General features: G+C 31.8%; 1 protein-coding gene across 1 annotated transcript; it reads left to right on the forward strand.

Moving 5' to 3' along the window:
• The first annotated feature begins 1,234 nt into the window (after window positions 1-1,234).
• On the forward strand, window positions 1,235-27,575 carry LOC126741303 (nose resistant to fluoxetine protein 6-like). Its single transcript, XM_050447698.1, has 12 exons — window positions 1,235-1,645; window positions 10,051-10,241; window positions 10,295-10,440; window positions 15,478-15,554; window positions 16,606-16,805; window positions 16,924-17,099; window positions 17,230-17,398; window positions 26,315-26,502; window positions 26,693-26,801; window positions 26,864-27,044; window positions 27,106-27,248; window positions 27,301-27,575. The coding sequence occupies exons 1-12, from the start codon at window positions 1,321-1,323 to the stop codon at window positions 27,457-27,459; spliced, it is 2,064 nt and encodes a 687-aa protein (XP_050303655.1). The 5' UTR covers window positions 1,235-1,320; the 3' UTR covers window positions 27,460-27,575.
• Window positions 27,576-27,678: the final 103 nt, after the last annotated feature.

The raw sequence follows: 27,678 nt of genomic DNA on the forward strand, positions 1-27,678 counted from the left end.
ATTTTTTTATATAAAGAGGCTATCATATAATTAGTAGAGAAAACTAATAAACATAGGAACTATCCTTTTGTAGCTAAAAAAGATCTTGAACAAAATGAGAGAGGGTAGTTTAAAAGCACTGTTAGCTGAACAAATATTATTTAATATTTGTTCAAATATATTTTAATTTCCAAGTGGGTAGATAAATTATTTATATTTATTTACAGATTATATTTCTACTAATAAATATGACGTCTGACAAATTTAAAAGTTTACTTACAAAAATTAATCAATAAAAGTGTTAAATAATCCAGAATTCAAATAAGAAACAGAAAATGGTACTGAGCCTTATTTACGTGACTTTTTAATGTTTTAATCAACAATGCATGGTACTTATATCGAAAAGCAAACAACCCTGAATTATCTCAATTAGATTTAAGAAAAAATATCGTGCAAGTTTACTAAAAGAAATGTGTTTCACTTCCCAAAGCTGCTGGACTAACTCTATCTTCATCTTCTATATTAATAGAGATAAGCGATGAATTCTAGTATAGTAGAATACATCACCTTGTTGAGACAATACCAAAAGAGAAGAGAAGACGTTTTGCTGGAACATATTGTAAGAGGTCAACTTGCATACAATCTAGAAAATTTAATATTCGTCTATGTACTCCTATTGAGTTTCTCTCGAGTTTTACGTCTTACTACACAAAAGATATGTCAAAAAAATGTGTGTTCTTTAAATTTACTGGAGTAAAATTGTGTAATAGTGTTTTTTGCACTCACTAGTTCTTAGTGTTATATTTTCATTTAAGTACAACCAATTTACAGAAAAAAATTATAAAAATTTATTTGGCCACTAATGAATTAAGCTCTTTAATTTTTATTAAATAATGAATTCCTATCTATTCTCATATATTTACGTCAAATTATCATTTTATTTTTTGAGTTAAATTAAGGGAATTCTGCCATATTCCATCTAGCTTCTGAACCTTTGTATTTCTAAGCATACATTTAATTTATCAATTAACTTGTATCAATTTGCCTTGGCGATCTTATACATACCTAAGATACCTATTTATATAGATTCTTTTCATATACATACATTTTATTTTATGCTGCCACCATATACATTTTTGCAGTATCATAATAATCGGTACTTCAAACTTTATTTTATCAATTCATTTAAGAAAAAAACTTATCTACGTATTTCAAGTACTTCATTTTGTTATAATCACACAAAATTGAAATAGCTATTTGATCTTTTGTTATAACATCCTGATCAATTCGCCCGATAATCAGTACCAGAAGCGTTGATGTGAACATATCATTTTTTTTAAAATGGGATATCTGTGCCGCCCTGTTAGTACTTTAGTGGGTTTTTATTTGTGCTTCTTACCTTTTGTTTTGAGTGCAAATGTACACAGTTTTAATAATAACCTCGTGAGTTCTAACTCGGTGATTGATTTTTCCAAAGTTTATAATGGTGTAAATATAACTGATTTGAAAAAAACCATTTTTAATACCAGCCTAAACTTTACGGATGAAGTATTTAAATTTCTAAAATCGTCTGACGATTTAACACCTACTCAATCCGTGGGCTCTGCGTGCATTGCTCAGTTATGGGCTTTAATTGATGAAGAAAATTGGGATTTGCTATCACAAAGTAAGTCAATATGTATATAATGCTAATAAATATCTATCTTTATTAGGATTTACAAAAAAACTAGATTTTTTAAAATATGTTATAAATGAATTTAGTTGATAACTCATTCCTCGTGACGTCACTAAGCCATAATTATTCATTATTTTGGTGCTATTCCACCAGGTGAACTTAATATTATTAAGAGTCATTTTCACTTATATTGAAGAAACTTACAGTATATTAAGATAACAAGTGTCTATGAATAATTGACTGAACTGATTAAAATAAATTTTTACTCAATGGTATACAGATTTCACTATCGCACATAGGTTTATCGATTGACTTTCTAGTCGTTCGTCGTTTAATTTCAGTGAAAGTTTTCTTCCAAGGTGCTTATTAATACAGGAACATTCTTATCGTTTTAAGCAATAATATCCTTGATTTATTTTGACATGAAAATCTAATCGTCTTACTTTTTGTCCTTTTTGTTTCACTATTGATATTTTTAATTCTGTACTGCTAGTTCACTAAAATGTTTGACTCTCGATGTTCTATTAAATATCCCCAGATGAATCTTAAATGATTACAGCCATTCCAGTTTTTTCCAAGTTGTTAATGGGCTTGTTCCTAAAGTTTTTTTCAAGCAATCATGGTATTCTTAATTTTTTTTCGTTTATTTGGTGCCAATACTTCAATTTATTATATTTCTACTACTCTTTATGCTGCAAGTCTCGTGCATTTGATAATAGGGAAAATTAATTTTCCTGCTTTGTTGGACTTAAAATCATTGTTCCAGTACGAGTTTTCCTTCATATTTCATATGACTTTGTGTGCCTCTAAATTCTAAGGGTTTTCTTAGAGTGAGACTAATCCTCCAGAGAATTATTTTCTTAATTTGTTACACTATCGATTACACTATCACACACAAGCTAAATGCAAAATCTCTTTCTTTTCGTCATTGTTTGTATGCTAATCGTTATATTTTTTTGTCCTTTAGAAGACTTTAATTGATTAATAGATTAATCGGTTCTTTTATGGATAAAATCTATTTCGCAATAACATATATTCTAATTATGCATCCTTTCGTTTCGGAATAATATCACATATAAGTAACCACTTGATTTTCGGGCCAACTCATTGCTCGTGTAGCTCTACAGCAATGGAATAGCGTATCAAATACATTTAAGTGTAGCATATATCATAAACCCCTTAAAAGATTACATCAGTCATTCTTTATTAAATAATTCCATTAAATGTTAGAAGCATATATACATACACTTAATACTAGGAACATCGCGGGAAAACTAAAGCCAACATAGAGAGATATGTATATTAGAGGACTATGTTAAAATGCATAAGTCACAGTGGATTGGCTTTACTGCGCATGCTTGAAAAATTCTTCATTAGCCAAAGATTGAACCACCGATAATCGTTATTTTGAAATGATGGAGAATCATTGATCTTCTTTCCTAATAGATTCATCAATGGATGATTTAATAGATTTTTTTACATAATTCTATAAGTAGCCCTCTCCATATTAGTTTTTTCTCTCTGAAGTTGTTCTTTAGCATTTTAGAGAATAATTTTCCTGATTTCTTGCAGTAATTTCATTTTTCATTATATCCTACTATTACTTGTAATTTTCTTTTCTTTTTGTCTTTTATTCAGGTTCTTATGTCTATCTAGCATCAGAAACCATACACATCTGACAAATTTCTTTGGAAGCAAAAATTGTCTAGTTTGTACCTAAAACCTCCATTGGCCAGAACGGTATATAGCGTAAGAAAAATCATATATAAAACAGGTATAGAAATTCGCGTGATTTAATTTCGAGATTTTTTGGTTATTGTCATCAGATTCTTTAGAGGTATTTGGCAAAAATCGTGTTGACAGGACCACTGTGATTTAAAGCCAAGATATCTAAGCATATAGTTACTTCACTAAAAAAACGCCTTAACCCTTTCCTCCCGAACGGTACACATATGTACCAGGCAAATTTAAAAATTTCTGTTTGTAAAATAAAGCGTTTTATTTGGTATAAATGTGTACCGGTCCGGTGTATCAGGCTTCCGCAGAGTACCTACAATATGGATAGTGGTAAATGTGTTATTATGTTGATTTAGTTAGCACGTGTATTTAGTAGCGGCAGTATTGCTGCAATAAAATTAGTTATTTAGGACACTCAAACTGCTTATTTATGCAGTTTTTTTATTAAGTTTTATTTATTATTCAATTGCAAGTGCAGTGCTGTTACAAAGGTAGGTCAAAACTATGTTTTATTTTTGTATTTTTGGGTATGTTCGTGTGGTACATATATGTACCAGCAGGTGTTTATGATGATACACATGTATACCAACAAGTTTGTAATTACATTTATTTGATTTCAGCTTCAATATGGATCGCCGCCGTCCGCTTTCACGAAAAAGCTGGAAAAGCTTATTAAAGAATCCTCAGATTCGGAACCATTTTCTGCTGGCTTCAGTGATAATTATGAACCAGATTCCAATGAAGAAGCTGGCAGTGATACGTACGATATATCTTCGTTGTCTTTATCGGAACCAATGCAAACCACTGTGCATCGAAACTCAAACATAAACTCTGCGCAACAATAATTGTTGATAGAAACCTAGTTCTTGACTGGGTCATTCCTGACGAAAAATTTGAGCCTGCTAAAATCCTTCCTCCTGAAAGAGAGTGTATGCTGGCTCCAGATATCACCAAGCAGTTGACACCTATGCAAAATTTTCATAAAGTATTTCCTCATTCTCTTTATTTGCACATTGCAAATTGTACAAATGAACGTCTGAAAATCCTAAACCAATTAAAAAAAAAGGAATGAGAAAATGACTGACAAAGGAGAAATACAGAAATTATTTGGCTGCATGTTCATTATGTGCTACAATTGCCTTTCAAGCCTAAAAAATTATTGGAGCAAGAAGGAGTCAATGGGAAATAGCACAATTCAAAAAACTTTTTTAAGAGATCGTTACATGAGCACAAAAATGTACTTTGCTTCTCCTCAAAAACCCCCAAATGCTTCAAAAACATATTATGTTAAAGATTTATTATCTTATTTCAAATACACATTTCCAAAATATCGCCAGGATAGCCAGTATCAAAGTATCGACGAATCTATGACCAAATTCAAGGGTCGATCTTCTTTGAAACAATATATGCCCCTTAAACCAACCAAGAGGGGCATAAAACTATGGCTTCGCTGCGATCGAGATTCCGGCTATACGTATGATATCAATGTATATTCTGGAAAAGGGGACCCAATTCCCGCTAAAAATCAATCCCTAACTTTAGGAGAGCGAGTCGTTTCAGCTCTTGTGTCTATAGTTAAAGAAATTGATGTTGTGTTGTGGTTTGATGGCTTTTTTACAAGTGTAAATTTATTACTTTCACTAGGCTATGCAGCCTTAGGAACTTGCATGTCCAATTGCAAGAATGTACCAACTATGGGAGACAAACTTTAAAAAGAGGAATCTCAATTTAGATGCACTTCTTCGGGATTACTTTGTGTAAAGTGGCAGGACACAAAGGAAGTTTTGCTAATGAGTAACTGTTATAAGCCTAATTTGACAACAATTATCAAAAAAAGCAAAACGGGTGAACAACAAAATATTGAATGTCCGGAGGCCATTTCTTTTTACAGAAAAAGAATGCAAGGGGTTGATCGGGTTGATCAATTTATTGGGCTCTATATATAAAGTGGTGGAAAAAGGTGTTTTACATATTCCTCAATATGTGAGTAGTAAGTTCGTGGATAATGTATAATGAACTGAGACGTAAAAATGAGAGCATTTCTTTTCTTTCCTTCCTTACCTCACTTGCAGAAGAATTAGTAGCAGAAGGTATACGATATACAAGCTTACCATTACCGAAACAAGGCGCTCCTTTAAGAAAAAGAAAATTATACGGATCTTCAGCATGACATCTGCCTGTCAAGGGATCAACCAGAAGAAGATGCACTAGATGTTCTGAAGAGAAAAAACAAACAAGAACAAATACTCTTTGCCGAGAGTGCAATATTCCATTGTGCAAGTTCTGTTTTATGTTATATCAAAAATAGTTAATTAGGTTCATTTTCTAGTTTGCAAAGCCGTTTTTGTATTTATTTTTTTAAATAAATGTTAGTATAGCATTTTTTTTTTGTTTTTATGAAATTATCGTCATACCTGTTGGTACACATGTGTACCACCATAAATACCTGCTGGTAAATATATGAAACATCCCCTCCACCATTCCCTGACTATTGACAAAAATTTATATTAACACGTTAACTGCCACGTGAATCAAGTGTGTCTCATAGACAGCATATTAGTTTATGCCACGTGAATCAGCTGTGATTTACAGGAAAACTCTTGTAATTATGCCTGTAGCTCGCCGGTGATTCTCAGTAGCCATATAAATCAATGGTAATTTAAAAAGCGTGGCCTGGCGGACAAAATGTAATGATTAGCACATTAAATTTTTGTATACCTAAATGGCGTTAAATGCAAAGTTTTTTAATTTTTGTCGAATAAAAACAAAATATTATTTTGGAAGTGAAACAAACAAGAAATAGCTTTTGGCTCGTGGGATAAAAAAAATTGTATTGTGGCAGTTAACGTGTTAACCCATTCACAGACACGTCTACATATGCAGACAGACATACAGGGACACGCCTGCATATGAAGACGTAATTTGATCGTCCCCAGAGGACAAGTCTTCAATTGCAGTCGTTATTAGCGTGTACTAAGGTTTAGAAAGATCTGTCTTGTCCCAATAAATACTACAATAATACTGAGAATCGTCCCACGAAGCGTATAGTATGCATATATGTAACCTGCGCATGTGTTGACAGTCAGCTGATCTTTTGGCGCCAAGACTGGAAGTACAGACAAAATCTACATAAGGTTAGACAATCAGACGTGGTTTGTGTCCCAATAAAGTGCACCTTTGTTCGGTAAGTTTTAGAGGTGAAAAATAAGTAGTAGGGGCTCATATTTTTTTTGGAAATTTATTTGTATTTACATATGGTTTTGGCCAGTTTCAATCTGGAGTTGGTGGTGATAATAGAAAACTAACATTGAAAAGTAGCGCACACAATAAATAACTAAGGCACAGTATAATATTTTGTTTTTACACGTTTTTGTTTATGTAGCTGCAGCTGTGTAGCCCGAAAATTCGTTTTCGATAAAAAACATCTCATTGCATGAGCTCCTTCTCGCCAGAAAATCTAGGCAAGTACATACTATGAATGGACATTCTGTATTATATTAGCTACTTGTCTTGGCAGTACCAGTAAAATTCTATTTTTTATGCAGAAAAATAGATGAAAAAGAAGAAGCTAGGCTGTTGAAGTTTTATGATAAAGTCGAGACTGTTAAATCAGCATCGTCTAGTTCGGATGAGGCTAGTCAACAAAGTGATGAGGATCCTTATCATAACTCTGAAAGTGGGGATGAAGACTATGTTCCATCAAATAATAGCTCTGATGAAACTCAAGAAAGTACCGTTTGTGAGAACGAGGATATCAGTTTAGCATCGAATGACGCAGAACCTTGGTTACCATCGCCAAGCTCTAATCAGTCAGACAGCGATAAGGAATGACACAGCGACATTGAAGACATTCCGGATTTCAACTTTGACAACGCAAATGCTGGGATCAAATTAAGATTTGATCATGTACCATCACCGCTGGAAGTTTTCAAAACTTTGTGGGATGATGAAGTGATGGATCTTTTGACATCATGCACTAATGAGTATGGGAAAAAAATGGAAACGACCGGAAAAAAAAACGGAAGAAATGTGTAAGTTTTTTGGATTGTCACTTCTTCAAGCCCAAGTACGTTTTCCAACTCTGCGAAAAATACTCTACTTGGATCCGCTTTACTATCATCCCATATTTTCCAATGTAATGACTGGAAGGAGGTATGAGCAATTACTACGGGCGTTCAACTGCACCAAGGAAAAAGGAAATGTCGATCGTCTGAATAAAGTTACTTCACTGCTACAAATTTTGATACGCAATTATCAAAAAGCCTTTTCCCCAGAAGAGGCATCAGCATCACTTGATAATGGACAATTATTATAATAGCGTGGGGTTGTCCAAAATTCTCCTTCGTAGAAAAACTCACACGACAGGTACTTTGAGATCAAATCGAAAACAAATCCCAAAATTAGTTACGACAAAAAAACTCAAAAGAGGCGACCATATTTGGAAAAGAAATGGTAAAGTGTATGTCAGCAAATAGAAGGACAAGCGCGATGTTTTGTGCATTACTACCAAATTTCACTCAACGATAATAGAGGTTTCGATTTCTTATGGGAAAAAACTACAAAAGCCAAAAGAAATTCACGAATATAATATGAATATGTCAGGGGTAGACAGATGTGATCAGTTTACTTCCTATTATAGCTGCCCCAGAAAATCAATCAGATGGTACAAAAAGGTGATATTTCATCTGTTAGATGTTACAGTTATAAATAGTTTCTTGCTGTATCGAGATATCACAAAATCAAAAACAAATTTACTTCAATTTCGGAAGAGTATCATTAGGGGATTACTTGGGATTCCAAACAATTTGAGAGACGGAAGAAAACTGGTGAACCAAGGTGCAGCTGCAAAAGTTTCAGTCCCTGCGGCACACGTTACAGCTGAGGAGACAATTGTACCTGAAGTTCTACATGTCTTAGAAAAAATACCAGTCCCATCCAACTCTAAACGCAAAAGTCATTTCCTGCGATGCCGGGAGTGTTCTAAGCATGACAAACGTGGGCAGACATCATATAGATGTAGGGTTTGCGAAACGCATCCCCCATTGTGTATTGAGCAATGCTTTGAAAATTTTCATTCCAATAAATAAATTTCGGTTTTTTTAATACCTATGTTATAAGCATATGAATTAATATTTTTGTAGTTTCTTACTTTTGTGAATAAAAACTTTTATTTTTATACATGATGTATTATTTCGTAGTACCTATGCAACCTTTCAATAAATATATTGTCTGCATAAGCAGTCTTGTCCCTATATAACGCAAGTTGTTATCCAAAGGGACAGGTCTGCAATAGCAGTCTGGCTGTTTCTTTACGAAAAAACACCACAAACAAAAAAATTCTAACTGACATATAATTTATGACCTTAAGACATGCCAATTTTAAAAAAAAATGTCCCAGGAAGATCCGAAAACATTTTGTTTTGTCTGCGAATGGGTTAATAGAAACTTATTGTTAGGCATCCCGACAATAATACTTTACACTATTTATTACTTAAACTAAAATATTTTAATTCAGGGACGAAAGGGTTAAACCACTTTTATAGAGAAAGTCTGATCAATAAATTTGTTATTTAAGACTTTTTTGTATTACGAACAGACACTGTGATATTTGGCAAAAATGATGTTAACAGAACCACTGTGCTTTAAAGAAGAATTTTCTCGAGATCTAATCACTACTAAAAAAAATGAATGGACCCTGCTGATTGAGAAGAATCCAGCCAATAAACTTGTTATTTATTACTTTTTTTATTGCAAAATAAACTGAGATACTTAGTAAAAATTGTGTTAGCAGAACCACTGTAATATAAATTGGAGATATCTTAAGGTAAATTACTTTACGAAAAAAACGCATTTTGATAGAGAAGAATCTAATCGATACATTTATTATATAATACTTTTTTACCAACAAAAACTGTGATATTTGGCAAAAATTATGTTGACAGGATCACTGTGCTTTAAAGTAGAACTTTCTCGAGATCTAGTCACTACGAAAAAAATTAAATGAACCATGTTGATTAAGAGGAATCCAGCTGATAAACTTCTTATTTATTACTTTTTTATTGCAAAAGAAACTAAGATGATTAGAAAAAATGGTGTTAAACGAACCACTGTGACAGAAATTCGAGATATCTTGGGATATAATTACTTTACGGAAAAACGTTTAGGATCATTTTGATAGAGAGGAGTCTTGTTGATAAATTAGTTATTTAATACTTTTTTGTATTATTAACAGAAACTGGGACATTTGGCAAAAATTGTGTTGAATAGACCACTGTGACTTAAAGTCGAGATGCCTTAAAATATAGTTACTTTACGATAAAAGCGCTTGGAACCGTTTTATTAGAAAAGGATCCAGTTGATAAATTTATTAGATTTTTCGTGTATGACGTTCTAAGAAATATTTTTTTTTCATGTATGAAGTTTTTTTTTGAAATGTTCAAAAGAATTGTTCATACTTTTTAATAAATTATGGTTCCTGCTCTTGTCTGCAGAATATAGTCTACCAGGTGCGTTTGATGTTATTAAAAGTTTTACTGAATCGTTCTATTAAAAGCTTTTATCCGTTCCAATAATTTTACTCTCCAAGAGTTTCTTCTTAGTATAACATTATTTCAAGAAACAGTTTTTTCATTATTATAATTAACTGAATTTATTTTTAGTGACAGACGCATGGTCCAAATTTCCATACTCAGGACTACTAAAAGCATCAAGATCTGATTTCGGTGATTATGATCAATGCTTTGCGATAAAACGTCACACAACAGATGCTGGTAAAATTTTGGGAAAGCAATGTACATACGGTTTTATTATTCCTGATATTTCGCAGCCCAATTCATCAGCCATGATAGAGGTAATATAAATTAGGGCCATATTAAAAAAAAAAACGTATATGATAATTTTTAGCAAGCGTGGAGACTGTCGTACTGCGCTCCACATCTTTGTTCTGCCTACGATATTGGTAACATTACACAGCTTCCAATTTTTAATGATATCGTTTGCAGCCATCAGGAATCCCGAGAAGATTTAGATGCTGGAGCTATAGTTAGTATGTAAGCAACATTTTTTGTTATTTATTTTTTTTTGTATAAAAAAAAATAAAATTGTCTAATTTAATGGTCAAAAAAGCCATAGGAGTTCATAAATTCTAAAAAAGCAGCAAAAGTGAAGTGACACTAAGTGAAGCAAACAGGGAAGTCATTGATAAAATTGATGAATGCCTTCGTGTTACCTCTCTCAAGTATATAACAAATAAAGCGGCAAATCTATAATTAAGAGAAAAATTAACTTTAATGGAATATGCATATAAACATACTCGTTGAGGTCAATATTATGGTGGAATCAAAAGAGAAAACTCAAAGACTCTGAATGCATATTAGTCAGTATTTTTGATAATGGTCCTTTTAAAGAGTAATAATTTTGATGGTTGAATTGTTTAGACTTAATATAATAATAGTTATATAACAAATAAGTAATCACAGCCAAGATCATCAAAATATAAAAGAAGAAATGCAAAGAAACTGCAGAACTTTAGTGCGAAGAAAAATTATTAAATTACATTTATTAGTACTGTAAGAAAAACTTAGAAGAAAAGGCACATTTAATAAGACTGATTCAATAAAAAATGGTTGAAACATGTTGAGTGAATATCAAAATGAAGTGTATTTTATCTGATTTAAATTAATTTGATGAACTGATTCAGAAAATGTTTATAAGGAAACTTAGATACTAATAAAGACTTGAAGAAAAGAAAAATAACCTTTGTAAAAAATATCAAGAAACCTGGTAAAAGAAGGACAATAATATATGAAGACTAAAATTGACTTTACATAATATTTTGCATCTATCTTTGAGTCGATCGAAAAAGAAAAAATGAAAATGCACGACCAAGTAAGAAAAATAATAATAAAATTAAAATATATAAAGGTTAAAATAATTTGGTTAAGGTTGAAGAAATTGTATACAAGATAAGGTTGTAAAGGTTAAAAAAATTGTATACAAGATTTACTAAATAAGAAAATCTCTTATGAAATGCCTGAGTATGATAACAACAAAATTTTTAAATCTGATCAGTCCTAAATATTTTAGAAAATAAGAAAAATACTAACTTATGTTTAAACTATAAACTATTTTTTTTTAGATTCTTTTTTCTATAGACGTATTGGCGAACTGAGAACAAAATCTTACAGTGAAAAACAGACAAGTCTTTGACCTAAACTATCAGCCAATATTTTCAGAACATTCTAATCTATGCTCCTAAAAAGTATAACTATACTGGTATTATAGAAGGAAAACAGACACGTGCAGTTTTTGTGGATCATATGTGGTTCTCATATGAAAACTGTTTAATGTCTTTACAGCAGTATAGCAAAAGTCTTTAAAGAACAGTAAATGATGACAAAAGCAATTAAATCATTAACATCGGTATTGATAATGGAAGAATAATATAGGATCAAAATTTATAATGCAATGAGGGAAACTAAACCAGCAATTGGAGCAGAAGTCTGATAGATTAAGAAAAAATAAAAGAAGAGCTTCCTAAATTAAAAATTAGAAGCCTAAGAAGCTAAGCAGAAACATCTAGAATAAATAGTCTAAGAGTGGAAGATTAAGTCAGATAAATATAGGAAGAAGAATTAAAGAAGGTATATATAGAACAGAGCTCAGGCAGTATGCATATAGTTGAATAAAAGGATGATTACATTGAGCTGAATTAAAGGAAAAATATATATTCTAGAGATACCTACTTTAATCTAAATTTAAATAAAGCAGTAATATAGATGCACAATACAGGGTGTTTCAGAACTATGGGATCAAACTTCAGCAGTGCAACAGTAGAATCCATTTGAGTATAGGAACCCATGTCCGGAAATGTGTTACTACGCCACTACGGCCCTAAGACGCATTTAAATTTAGAAAAAATATTAATTACCTAAATAGGATCTGATGCATTTATTTTTACCTTTTGTATATGATACCATCACAACAATTGTTCAAAATGTCTTCCTCTAACCTCAATACACCGATTTAAACGCCGCACATGATTTCGGCGGACTACACTAAAAATTTAATCCTCGTTTTGAATGATTTCAAATGCTGCTGTTATTCGTCCAATTAAGTCTAGCTCTGATTATACTGGAGTTTCGTAGACTAAAGACATGTCTCCACAAGAAAGAATCGAGCGACGTTAAATCGGGTGACCTAGGAGGCCAAGAAACTGCTCCACCTGTGGCAATCCAATGGTGCCCAAACCGCTGAGCCAAATACTACCCGGCGCTTCATCATGCTGAAATCACATTTGCTGTCTAACGTTTAGTGGAATATTTTCAAGGAGTTCTGAGAGAACTTCCTCCAAGAAACGCAGATAAATAGGTCCTGTTAATCGTTCCGGTAGAAGGTATGACCCAATTAAATAATCATTAACAATGCCTGCCCATACGTTGACAGACCAACGATTTTGATGTTTTCTTGGAAAAATTGCATAAGGATTTTCTTCGTCCCAAACATGGCTATTCCTACTATTAAAAATACCGTCTCTTGTGAAAGAGCTTCATCGGCCCACAAAACATATCGTAAAAAATTTGGTTGTGCAATGATGTGATCCAGCAGCCATCGACAAAATTGAATTCTAGGATCATAATCGGCTGCAGTCTTACCTTGAACTTTCTTAAAGTGGTAAAGATGGAGTTGTTGCTCGTGTAGCACCCGCCAGACAGAAGCGTTACTCGTATTCATATTCTTAGCGACGTCATGTGTGTTATTTGATGGTTCATCGGCAACTCGCTGAAGCACCCCTTTTTTAAATTCGACCGTTCTTACGGATCGAGCAACACCAGTATCATGCATCTTGGTCTTAAACATGCCTGTCTCAGCGAGCCGCCGATGAACCGAAATAAACTTTTTGTTAGGATGCTGTCGTTCGGGATAACATTCATGATTCAACCGCGATGCTGCTTGTGCATTGCAGTTTGTTGCTCCGTATGCCAAATGCATATCCGCCAATTCTTGATTGGTAAAGTTTTCCATTAGCAATAAATGTTTAAAAATTGTAAGCTATAAAATTTTTAAACATGACATTGAGAATTGACATTGATAAGCGTTGATTTTAAATAATTGTTGTTATGGTATCATGTACAAAAGATAAAAATAAATGCAGTAAATCCTATCTAGATAATTAATGTTTTTAATAAATTTTAACGTGTCTTAGCGCCGTAGTGGCGTAGTGACGCATTGCCGGACATGGGTTCCTATTATACTCAAATGGATTTTTCTGTTGCACTGAACAACCCCCAGAAGTTTGAGCCCATAGTTCTGAAATACCCTGTATAGTTTAGGCAAGATTGGCGATACTCTTATAACCTAAAATATAATTGAAAACTGAATATTGTATTGCCGTTCCACTGTTTCACATACCATTTTATATACTGATGCCGAAGATTTTGTCGTTGATAAAAATTTTAATTAAAAATACGGATAACAGAGACTAAGGAATAGAAACTAAAAAAATTAGGATTACAGATATTAGGAAGATCAACAAAAAAATATTATCTAAAGGAAAGGAAGAATCTGAAGGAAAAAATGGGCTAGGTCTATAAAACTCCAAAAAAAACAGTCACATTAAAAACAAAGTACAAAACTCCGTAGTAAGAAGAAAAACCACTGAACTTACTTTAAGTAACGCTGTAAGAAAAAAGTAAAAAAAAAATCAGATTAATCAGAGTGATTTAATGAGAAAGTGGTTGACATATGTTATATCATCAAAATGAATTGCATTTGCTTTGTACATTGACAAAGAAAACTTGAATTGATTGATTCAAATTGAGTGTCATAACCAATCTAATGAACTCAATTGAGTTTATATAAAATAGTTAGGGATAAAGAACACAGAAGAATACAAATGCAAACAGACAATATTTACAATAAACAATAGTAACTAGATTTAGGAAAGGAAAAAAGAATTTTGGAAAAAAAATATGATGGAAGAATACGAAGTAAATATTAAAACTTGATTTATTACAGTGTGGTAAAAAAAGTTAGTGGAAGAAAATGCAAGTGAAAAGTTATTTAAAAGTAATGCTTTGTATCTATGTTTGAGTTGACATTTATAAGATCTGCATCTTAACAAACAAAAAGATCAAAATAGACAATTGATTTTGAAGTTATAAGAATGATAATAAAACACCTTAAAATATACAACATTAATTCAGTACGAAAACCTCAAATGAAATAATTTCTTTAAACCTGTAAGAAGTCTAAATAGGGTAACAAAAAATTAATAAATCTGATAAATCCTTAAAAGTCAAGCGAATAAAGAGGTCCGAGTTTGCTCTATAAATTCTTGCTTCTATAGACCTTTTGGCATTCTAAAAATTAAATATCATTCTAGAAAATAGACGGCCCTTTGAGCTGAATATCAGCCAATATTTTTAGAAAATTTTAAGCTATTTTTAAGTAGACGAATTTGGTATGGTATTGGTTTATATTGTATAGTAGGAAAAAAAAATTTTTTTGAGCATTTTACTAAAACCTGCGATCCAGTTCTCATGCAAAAACTATTTGATATTCTAAAGAAAAAGACTTTCAGAATACTAAGTAAATGATGACAAATACGAATAAAATAATTAACCGTTGTTTTTACTGGAGCAAGAATATAATAAATACATATTTGCAATGAGTGAAAGCCACTAGTAAACTACTAATGGCATAAGGAGATATAAGTAGAGTATTTGTGGATGCACAGATTTAACTAGCTAACGCAAGTTTGTTGTTTTTTTTGTTGCAAGTTGCGTTAGCTAGTTAAATCTGTGGTGGACGTAATCAAAGCATATGATACCGTTTCTATATAAAATAATAATATTTTTACAGTGGTAAGGTTAGTAATTTGATGTTACTTTAAGTAAACCATTGAAATAACAAAACTAGAAAAACCCTTATATCCTAGATATAGTTGAAGATTTTGAAGCTATTGCATCCTAGTTTTAAATGAATACCTATTTATTATTCATATTTGAAGTTTAGAGCGCGGATTTAGTTTACTATATTTGTTAAGATATTTATTTTTTTATTATAGTAAAAATTTATTTTTTTAGAACAATATTTGCAATATTCGGAGTGCTCATAATATTGTCTACACTTTATGACTCATTTGTGTATAAATCTGATAGCTGTAAGTATGCTTAAAATTATATTATTTATTTATATTTTAATTTGTTTGAATTTATACAATTATCTTCTGCGACATAAATTTAAAAAAAAACTGAAATTTTTTTATTTTTTTTGCAAATTAAAAAGAATGCTAAGTAGTACTTTACCTCAAAAGAATTTGAAAGATTATCCGATCATTTTTTTAAATTAAGTTTTATATATTGTTTAGTACTTAAATAAAAAAAATGAAAAAAATATTATTTAAACTGAGTTCCTACCTTGATTATTTTAATAATAATTTTTGATTTTAATTAAACTATTTGTAAGTTTAATATTTAAGTAGGCCATAAATTTTTTTAAGATTTAGTATATAATTCTGTACCCTAACTATAATTCTTTTTTAGTTATTGTACGTTTTATCATAACATAAACCAATAAAAATGAAAAACTAGTATTTTAAGATAAAAGATCTTTCACAAATTAGTATTTCTGTTAGAAAATAGACACAAGCAAACTTTAGGTCATTTTACAGGATTTTTGATCCCAAAGATCATTAAGCTTTGATTTTTCTTATGAATAATTTTAAATAAAAAGACTTTCTTCATTCACTTTTTGATTTTGTACGGAATGTGCCAAACTCAAATATGTTCAATTTTCGATCTCAGAAACTAAAATGTTTAGTTTGAGTAATTAAAAGGGCTATCTAACTATTTTTATTATTTTGGTATAATCCAGTACGCTGCTCATAATTAAATAAAAATTATAATGAAAAAACACGAAACGTCGCATAATTAATTTTAAATCATAATCATATCAGGCGAAAATAGTTGCGAGTTACTAAAAAATTACTACTTGAAAAAAAAGTCAGAAAAAAATATATTTTTTGAATTTTCAATTTTTTTAGGATATTTTCGGAAATAATTCAATTTTTTAAACTTTTTGTCATATTTTTAGACCGACTTATTATTTTTTACAATTCTTGTATTCCTCCCTCAAATTTTAGACATCATGTATAACTATTGCGATTCTTTCTTTTTTAATTGATTTTTACTTGATTTAAAATGATGTTTTAGTGCTGGCCAATAAATTCATCTTAACAGCATTTTCAATAAGAGCAAACGGAAAAAGTCTTCTATCTTATGTCAAGAAATCAAATGAGCAAATATTATGCTTCCACGGGTTGAAGTTTATAAGCATGTGGTGGATTTTGGCCGGACATAATGGGGTTTCATGGCAATTTTATTCAAATTATGATGCCGCCGCCGCTGCTAAGGTAAAATAAAAATATATTTTTCAGATGTTGTAATATAATAAAATGTTGAATGTAAATTATGGGTACTCAGGCAACATGTATATTATTAGTATATACTTTTATGGTATTAATGTTTTAGTGGCAAGAGAGCTATTCAGCATTCTACCTGATGACGGCTCACTTGGCTGTGGATACATTTTTCTTTATATCAGGATTTCTTTTATCCTACTTGTATTTTAAGAACAGTATAAGCAAAAAGTCATTTGGTACTCAAGCCATGGCCGTGCCCATGATGGTACTCCATAGGTATTTGAGGTAAGTGAAAAAACTCAAATTTGTAATTACAATTTGTCATGTTTTGATAAACACTTAAAAAAAAATTAAAGTTATTGATTTTTTTATAATTTTTCTGACATTTCTATCAATGGTGTTTTTATTTTGACAGATTGACTCCATCGGTATTAATGACTTACCTTTTTTATACATTCATACTGCCGTATATTGGGGATGCTCCATTTTATCAATATGAAGCTAAGACTCTAACTGACCCGTGCAAAGAATATTGGTTTTCCATATTTACCTATATACAAAATTATTACAACAAAGACAATTTGGTAAGTGCCGATAAAATATTAAGGGTTTCTTGGGTGGTTTTCTTAAGTCTTATATAGAACAGTAAATATATCTAATTAAAATTACCCTTGTAGACGTATACCAATATACTTTAGTTATTGGTGTATGTCTATGATACAGCTATATGTCTATGATAGTATGATCTGCAGCTTATATGTAAGACCTTTTTGAAAGATTTCATACAAAAGCATCTTAATATTAGGAATTCAAAGAATGAAAGAAAGCAGTGATTTAGACAAGTACAAAATAAAACGTAAAAAATATGGAAAGGCGTATGCAATGCTTGCTAGTTGCAATAAAAAAATAGAAGTTGGATAAGAAAAGAGTTACTGTATCTACATTTACTCCTTTATATCTATACTCCTTAACAGAAACTTTTCCCATCAAATCTGATGTAAAGAATTTAGCAAGGCTTATATACAGAATTTGGAACATTTCAGCTGTCAAATGATTACTTAAAAAATACCTACTAGCTATTTTTCTAAAATTAATTATGAAAATTAAGTAATTATCGGGAATACTAATATATTTAAATACTTGTAAGCTTATAGCTTTTATTTGCTTGTATATATGAGGCTTTAGAATGTGGAATCATCTTCATTTCTACTTCTATAAAAATGTATATTTGCGGTAGGTTCAGCAGCATTTCGCTAGTGTACGACTTGTTCTCATAGCTCTGGTAATGATAAATAACTTTAAAGAACCTGCAGTTGCCTAATTTTGGTGGTTTGTGGAAGTGACCTTCCTTTCCCTGTTGATTGACCATGTGACAACACTATACACAATTTCATATAGCCATATTTAATTTTTGGACTGTAGTCGTAATTTCTCTTATCCACTTTCCTGCATCTGAGCAGGTTTTGCCTCGAAGATAGCCTTGTATGGCCCTCAGATTATCCTCTGAAGATGATAATAGGAGAGACTAAGAGAGAATTTTGAGAAAAACTTAAAGTTTAACTGTTAATTTTCACATCTGAAGGAAACCTTACATTAATAATTAAAAATTAAGTTAAGGCTCTGGTAGTGAAACCCTGAAAATTATAGCCGATACATGAAAAACTTTTTAATTTATAAAATGGTTCAAAGTGTAAAGGACATAAAATATCAAAATAAAATAGTAAAAACTATGAGATCTTAGGAAATCAATACATAAGGGCTTTGCTAAAAAACTATACTTGTTTACGGATTGCTGTACCAGAAAAATTGACACAGGTATTTTCTTGCTAGTGTTATTTTACGAATAAGACAAATTAATCCACAATGCATGAACAACGTAAAAAGACTAGACAAGCTTTTGATTGTAATCATAGGCAAATAAGACTACTACATAAACACAGATATAAACCAGTCGTCTATTTTCTGTAGTATAGCAGGGAATATCTAACAAAATAAAATTAAAATCATTTATTAAGAGTTGTTAAGGATAAAATAATTTCCTTGAAATAGACCTCTCCATAACTCCCCTTAGGAACTTAAATAGTAAATTGCTAGTTTTAAGTTAAGCCTTATGGATACTTAAATTATTGGAGCTGGAATTTAAAAAGTGTTAATCATAGGCATTTAAGTTATGCAGGAGACTTTTTATTTTTTTGACAGAAAATGTATAAATTAAAGTGTATTCAAATAAGATGAGTTTTTAGAACACTCAATTTAAGACCTATATGGCCTTAAAATAACGTTACTTTATGTCTTTAGGCGTTATTTTGCTATTTTAGGATACAGACCGTGTCTCTGACTTAGATCTGTAGATTGGATATAAAAACATCTTTAAATTTACATAATATTGTTACTGTACTAATTTATGGTGATTCTAATGCTTGAGGTTTCTCTTCTCTCAGGTATTCTGAGCTCGTCATACAACACCTGTGGTTATGTGTTTAGTAATGTTACAGCCCAGACCTTATGTAATTATGCATTTCCTCTCTGCTAATTGTTAACTATACGAAGAATGATGTTGTTGTTGTTTGTCTTGTTTTTTCTTGTACATTGTCATCTTTTTCCGAAATTAAATCCTTGCTATCAATAGGCAGGATAAGTAATGTAATTGTATGTATTAAATGCGATTTTAACAAGTGCTCAAAAAGCAGATATTACAATACAATCCATTTTATGAATTCTTTCATCTGTAACCGTAACTTTTTTGTGAAAATAATTACTAATGTTAGTCAAAATTTTAGGTACCGTCACTCTGCCAAATCTATGTGGAAACTTTTATCTTTATATGTTAAAAATACTTTTTTGTCATCCAAATTAGTATTAGCAATTTTGGGTATTAGCAGTAGTAAGATAATCAGTGATACACCCTTGATCGAAGGTAGGTCTTCGGTTACGCCTCAACTAGACCAATCTATAGACACCCTTGCTATTGGATCTTCATCTTTTTTAATAGAAACTCCACCATAATCAAGGTGCCCTAGCATTTTTTAATATTCAATCTGTGCGTTCAGAAGTTAGCGAATTAGAACTATTTTTAGAATCGGTTAACTTTCCTAGTGTGTTAATTCTTGTTGAACACTGGTTGAGGTTTGACGAGCCTATTGATATCCCTGGTTATGTACTAATTTCCAAATTTTCACGCAAGCAATATACACATGGTGGTAATCTTATTATGTTAAAGAAAGCTTTTTTAACTAAGTTTATGTTTATTACTATTGACGGATTTGATCATCTATTGACAGATTTGATCATCTATTGCTTGAAAAGGTGTACGAGTTTTCTATTGTATTTAGCAGTAAGTTAAATTTGTATATTTTAGGATTATATCGATCTCAATCTGCTAATTTAGATTTCTTTTTAGACAGGTTGGAGATCCTCTTAAGTGAAATTTCGGTTAATGCGATGTTGATTCTGACTGGCGATCTTAATGCAAATTTTCTAGACAAGTCTAATGGATGAAATCGAATGCTTTTTAATCTGTTAAACTCATTTAATTTTAAGATGCACGTGGATCAGCCAACTGTATTCTGTACGAATTTCAACTAACACGAAAATCAGTGTATAATAATCAATGCCGATTTGTCTGACCATGAGGCAATAGTGGGATTAGTAAAGCTTAATAGCGCAGCTAATGAGAATAATTTTAGACGCGGTAGACTTTATACTAGAGCTAATTTCCGCAAATTCTCTTTGCTTTGCAATATGTCAAGTTGGAATAATGTATTGACTGCTGTTAACCCACTGCATAGCTTTAATTGTTTAATAGTATTAAACAATTTTAACACTGCTTTTCCTGTTGTCAATATTAAAAAACCTTGGTATACTAAGGGTTTCGAGTATCTGGGAAAAATATGCGCTCCCTTTTTTACATTAGGAAATACGCTATGAATAATGCAACATTTTTAAATTACTATAATAGATACCGCAAGATTTACAGAAACTCAATCAAAATGGCTAAGTGGAACTACTTTCAAAGGAGGATAAATAGTTCCTCCAATAGAGCAAAAGAGTCTTGGAAGATTCTAAATGAGTTAAGGGGTAAAAATAATGTCTTGGTTATTCCAAGTACCTTAGATTCCAATGTCCTCAATTCCTTCTACTGTGATATTGCTAGTAACCTTGCAGCCAATATCTCACAAGAAATAGATCCCAGGAGCTATCTTAGTAATGTGGTAGTAGCCGAATCTTTGTTTTTTTGCCCCCACAAGTGTTAAAGAGGTTACACAGTTAATGGTTAATATTAAGAATAAGAGTTCATCAGGTTAGGATGGGCGTTCTCTTATAATATTTTCTGCTTTACCTCTTGTTGCTTTGCAAGTCTTGGCCGAGTCAATTGACTTTTTATTTATGTCTGGAGTTTTCCTAGAGTGCTTAAAAAGAGCAATTCTTATTCCTTATTCTTTACAAGGGTGGTGATCGAGACTGTCCTTCTAACTTTAGACCTATAGCGTTATTGCCAAGATAGTGGAATAGCTCGTTAAGGTGAGGATGGTTTCATTTTTAAATAGGTTTGGCCTATTGAGTCTTCCGCAGTTTGGCTTTCGTAAATCTATGAGCACAAATGATGCTATCTTTAGCTTTCTAGAGCACCTGTACAACCGACTGAATGTTGGTGAAGTTGCAGCAGCGGTATTCTGTGACTTGTCCAAGGCATTTGACTGTGTGAGTCATAGAGTGCTGCTGATGAAACTGGTGCTCTATGGTTTTAAAGGAACTGCCCTTAAGTGGATTTGTTCCTACTTATCAAATCGTGTCCAGGCTATCAAACTTAATGGTGATATCTCTAAGGAACTTATTATAAATGTGGGTGTTCCGCAAGGATCAGTACTTGGTCCTCTACTTTTTCTCATTTATGTGAACGATCTGCCACAAGTGCAAGTAACTGGCAAATTGACATTGTTTGCCGATGATACCACCATCCTCTGGCACGACTCTGATGTTCTCAAATGGAGGCCAATATACGTGCAAATTTTTTAAAAATGAAAGACTGGTGTGATGCAAATTTTTTGGCATTTAATGTTTCTAAAACAAATATCCTTAATTTTAAATGTAATACAAATGATATATTATGTTTGAATAATGAAGCCATCATCATGCCACCGTTCAATAAGTTTTTGGGTCTTTCCATAGACAAGTTCCTTAGATTTGAAGACCATATTGTGAATGTATGTAGAAAAGTCTCATCAGGCTGCTACGCCCTAAGGGTTATTGCCACCAGTCTTAATTTCATCGCCAGATCTGCATACTTCGCGATTATCGAGTCGCACCTTCGATATGGAATTTGCTTTTGGGGTTCATGTTCAAATTCACTTTTTAATTCAGTGTCTGTACTCCAGAAAAGGGCCATTAAATATCTAGGTGGGGCCAAGCCTCGTGACTCATGTCGCCCGCTTTTTGTAAGACATTATGTTTTAACCCTGTGTTGTATTTTTATTTTGGAAATAGTTTGCTTAGTTTTTAGAAAATATAAACAGGAACTCCACTTAGGAAGCCACTATAATACGCGACAAAATTATTTGTTGAGGCTACCCATTCCTCATTTTGAACTTTTTTGAGCTCTATCACATATGGAGGTAAAAAGCTGTTTAATAAACTTCCACTAGAAATAAGACAACTTAAGAATGAAAAAAGCCTACGTATGAGGACGAAAATATTTCTTGCTAGTAAAGCGTACTATAGTTTAAGTGAATTTTTTGATGATTAGCATTTAAGTATTTTTTATTTTATTTTAAATTAGTTTCTCGTTTTTATTCCTTTAATGTACAGTCTATTGGTTTTGTCTACAACTTCTATGTTTATGTTGACAAAAAAGCATTTTTTGAGTTGAGTTGAATATTTTAAAGGCGTTTAATAATTTCTAATGTCTAAACTATTAACCTTATTATTTTAAGAGTCTGGAGCGAAATTCACACAACATGCTACATATAATCTTAAAATAATCATCGCTAAACCTCTAATACTTGTGTAATGTTGTTCAAGGAAGAGATGAGGAGAAAATCAATATAGTTGACAAAAACTTAATGCAAAAACATATCAGTTGCAACAAATATAATATAAATGTAAAAGTACTAGAAACCAAAGTCTCATTTCTAAACCTCTAATGTTTTCATTTCAAATTTAGCGAAACGTTTTATTTGGCAAGCATCTACAGCTTTTATCAAGTGTAAACTAACAACTGTTCTATAAGCTTAAACACTAGAGTTCCAGTGTTGCCCGTTGTACAAAATTTTTCCAATATATGTCGTGGTCATTAAACCAAAGGTATTATGTTATTTCTGATCTGTAAGTCCTTCCTATTTGGTCTACGTTCAATGTTCTTTTAACCTGACTTCCAGTGGTCCCTTCATCTCGCCTAAATGTATGCCTCCACATTGATAGAGAATTTGGTATATGCAGCTTTTGGTGTTCTGTAAGTCTTTGATTATGCAGATGGTAATTTTGTATTTCCTTCTTTAGGTTAACATTCTTGTTGATTTTTATGGCTGCCTTTCTATGCAGGGTTTTAATGATTTCCACCTATGTTGAAACGGGATAATTAGAGTTGTAATATAGGTGTTGTTACTGTTGTTCTTGACCAGAACATCTAAGAATCTATAGTGCTAACTCAGTTTCCAACTTCATTTTGAACTTGATGCTTGGCTTATTAGTATAATTTTGCTCCAGAAAGTTTGCTTGCTCTATGTCGCTTTTGTCCCAAAGGAGTTACAAAGCCAAACTTCCAAAAGGTCATCTTTCACTTCTACATCTATCACTTCCTTCAGTGGAAGTTCCTTGCATTCTCGAAGTGTCGCTTTCTGTCTCATTCAAAGGAGTCTGTGTTCCCTTGTAGCTAGTAAGATAGTGCTCAACATGAAATTGAAGTTCATGAATTAGACTTTAGTACTTTTACGACGCCTACGACGCCTACCACTTTTACAAACATACTAAAAATCATGCATACAAATAAAATGAAAAAATATTTGCAGAATCCTTAAGCTTTTGATCTCAAAGAAATACTTTTGTTCATCTATTACATCTGGTAACTTAGCGCTTAGCAAATAAAGCAGATTTAAAATACCCTACAAAATTCCCCTAATCAATTATTTTGTTTCACTTTTTGGAAACTATAGCAGTATATTAGATCAGTGTACCAAGCATAGCCAGAGATAGGTTAGCTTATATTGCAACAGGAAATAAAGAAACTAAAGCTTTCTTCGATGTCCTCCACAATAACTCTGAACACATAACTGAACAGTTATTTTTTTAAAATCTATTCGCAAGATGACTTAAGTTATTGTGGTGCTTAGTGTTGTTTAGAAAATTTGATCTTTTACTGCTACAGGGCAAAGTTTTTTTAGATAGTTCAATTTTCCATATCATGATGACATAATTGAGCTTTTATTTACGTAAATACAGGACAACCTCGCAGAGGGAAAGTATTTCAAATTTACATATAAAGCGAAAAGCAATTTAAATGTTATTAAAACTTTTTTTGCAAAACGTTTCTGTTTGAATAATTCAACGGTTTGTCAAAAGGATTCAAGAAAAAAACTATTTGTAGAGTCCTAGAATTAAGCCTAACACGATACATCAGAAGTGTTAGATAGTGTTAGAAATTAGTGTTAGAAGTGGAAGATAATTCTTAATCAATTGCGATGAATGGAATTTGTGAAATTCTTAAGAGAAGAAATAATCCTGATGAATGTTTTTTAGAAACATTCTCTTTACAGATGAATAATCTCTCTCAATAAATGGCAAACGCTGTTTGTTTATTTTTTTTAGTTATCGTCCAGTTCAAGTTATATGAAAATGAGCATAGGACCTTAGAAATTCTTACCCAGCATCTTTAAAAACTAAAGATTTGGGCAGGTGTTGTTGCAGACCATGTAATAGTATCATTTAATATTATTTACTCCTTGAATGCCCAAAAATATTTAGACCTTCAACGAAACCAGATTCCTTCTGCCGTTTAAATTCTCCTCGATGTAGATTTGTAATTGCTACACCTTCAGCAAGACGGATATCTTATTCATAATTTGGTTAAAGTAAAAGAATTTTTAAGTAGTTGTTTTCTTAACCGTCTTATTATTGGGACCGATGATATTAGGTGGCGACCTAGATCTTCTGATTTTTCCAAACGACTCTCTTTTTTTTTGGGGTTATCTAGTAAATCTACATTCACCACGGTAGTCATTTTTTGAGGAATATGTATTACATTTATAGACGTAGGCCTCCTTTATATCTTTCCATTTATTACTTAGGTTCATTTGCCTTGGTAATGTCTTCACTATAGCAAATTTTTTTGTCCATCATCATTTCTGTATTCTGGCCACATGACCTACAAAACCCCATTTAACGTCAGCTAATTTCTCACCAACATCTTTAACTTAAGTTACACGTCCGATGTGTTTATTTTACTTTCTATCAAGTAGTAGACAGTCGAAGCATTTATCTTTCCAACATACGCTGTGCCATTCTGAGTGCTTCTAGTGATTTTTTTTCATTACTAGTAAAACGCATTGGTCACATAGGTTACATAGTCGTTTTCTTAGATGTATTGTAAGTTTTCTATCTTTTAGAGCGTTCTTTAGTTTTCCAAAGGACTCTTTTTCTTCTTTTTTCTATCTCTTGAATTTAATTTTTTCTTTCCAGTAAAATGGCAAGGTATATATTATTTGATACGTCTCTATTTTTTGGCATCCAATTTTGATTTAAGGGATTTCTCCACATTGCACCTTTGTCTTGGCAAGGGTCATCTGGAGTCCGATTGCTGTTGTCTTCTTCTCTAGTTCCATTAACATTTTTCCTACTTCTCTCTTTACTAAGGTCAATGATTTTGGAGATAGCGTATCCCCTTGTCTTATGTCTCTTTGTATTTAGATAGGTTTCGTAAAACTATTCAACTAAATGATAAAGGTTGCATTTTTGTATATGTGTTTAATGAGACCAGAATACCTGTTGTGTATTTTTGCATTTGCAAGCGATAGCAATCTCGCCCACAGTTTAGCGCTATCAATAAAAATCTACGAAGGTCAAACAGATGTTTAATCGCCTTTTCCACTTCCATCCTCATTATCAAAAGATGGTTTGTCTTGTAAAAAAAAATAATTTATGTTTTATTTAAAATATTAAAATAACGCTTTAATTATCGTAATGCATTACTTAGCATAAAACATTTTATCAAATCTCGCCCATACAATCATATATATAAAACCTATATTGAAAATGGTTTAATATTCTATTCCATCCAAATAAAATTAGTGGATTGAAATTTTAATAATAAAAAATAAGATGAACCAGCTTCAGTTTATCAGTCTTTTCGTTCTACTTTTCATCTCTTGCAATAAACATAAACTGTTTAAAGAAAGTAAAGTATGAAACCAGATCAGAGTGCCAAGTACAGATAAGGAACACCGATAGTAAAGCCAGCCTTCATATTATTTCTGACATCAGAGGAAAATTTTAATACGTTTACGTTTTAGTGCTTGACAACATTATGGTACGTCTCCGCAGATATGCAACTTTTCCTAGTTTCACCACTAATCATTATTCCGGTTGCTCTATTGAACAGCAGATCCTATAAAACAGCTATGGCAGCATTATTTTCGGTCAACGTCATATTTGTTGTATTACCAATATTAACCAAGCTCGTTTGGAGAGACTATGATCCGTAAGTAGGTTTTAAAGCTAAACTAACTAATACTAGGATAAAAGTAACACACTTTAAGCATAATAGGGAGAAAAAGTTTTACAGTTATAGAATTTAAAGCTGCGACGACCTTTGATTGATACTTATGCTTAATTAATTTTAAACTTCTAAATGGTACATGAGTGGTTTTCATTTTAAGCATTTTTTCTAGAAATTTTGACGAATTTGATGCTCACGCCAGACTAACAGATTATTTCATAGGAGTAATGATGGGCCTGTTTATTCGTCAGAATAAAGAAACCCCATTTAAACTAAGCAAGGTAACTCAAATCATTTAGGGTAAGCATAGTCTGATAAAATATCTTCGTTGGTTTTTTTTTAGAATTTAAACTCTCTTTTATGGATACTTACTATTGCAGTAATGTTTGCTTGCACATTTGTTACCCAAGTAATAAATATTGAATGTGGATATGTAGCTAAAGCACTTACTTATAGCATTACAAGACCTGCATGGTGTTTAGGACTTTGTTGGATAACATACTCCTCTTTTAAAGGACATGGTGGTAAGAGCTTTTCGGTAGATTTTTATATTTTAAGGATTAATGGCATTTACTATTTTTTAAGGTTTAATACACAAACTCCTCTCAAATAGAATAATGCAATTGGGAGGAAAGCTTACCTTTTGTATTTATTTGGTGCACGGACCTTTAATTAGCTACTTTACCCTTAACGTGAGAACGAGGCGAATGTTTACTGATCTTCATATGGTAATCACTTACTTTTTGTTCAGAGATTGTTTTCTTTATATTTTTTTTTTAGTTTTATGACTGGGCTGGGCATATGGTTCTATCATTGGTCTTCGCTACAATCTGGGCCTTATCGTTTGAGTTCCCGATGGTAACTGTGGAAAAATACATATTTGGAGGAAAGAAGAAAACAGAAAAACCAAAGCCGAAAGAAGCAAGTGCGATACAATAAGGTCAATTATTTATGTAAAATTTTGTTATTTTGTGAATTTATCTGTAGTAAGTGAGTCGAATCTTATCCTAAAAAAATACTCTAGTTGTGAATAAAATGTGTTTTTTTAAATGTAATATATCTGTCATTGCATGTATCCTTTAGTCTTGATTCTTGTGGTGTATGTAGACGGTCTTACTTCCTTAAAGACAATTATACTTCTCATCACATTTATACGCT

This window comes from Anthonomus grandis, chromosome 10 (genome assembly GCF_022605725.1).
Source record: "Anthonomus grandis grandis chromosome 10, icAntGran1.3, whole genome shotgun sequence".
Lineage (NCBI taxonomy): Eukaryota > Metazoa > Arthropoda > Insecta > Coleoptera > Curculionidae > Anthonomus > Anthonomus grandis.

What these genes read in the sequence shown, in the direction of transcription:
- LOC126741303 (XM_050447698.1), top strand. Translation starts at nt 1,321, where the DNA reads ATGGGATATCTGTGCCGCCCTGTTAGTACTTTAGTGGGTTTTTATTTG. An exon ending in GCTGGAGCTATAGTTAGTAT is followed by an intron (nt 10,441 to 15,477) that starts GTAAGCAACATT and finishes TTATTTTTTTAG; the next exon opens with AACAATATTTGCAATATTCG. An exon ending in CTCTTTTAAAGGACATGGTG is followed by an intron (nt 27,045 to 27,105) that starts GTAAGAGCTTTT and finishes CTATTTTTTAAG; the next exon opens with GTTTAATACACAAACTCCTC.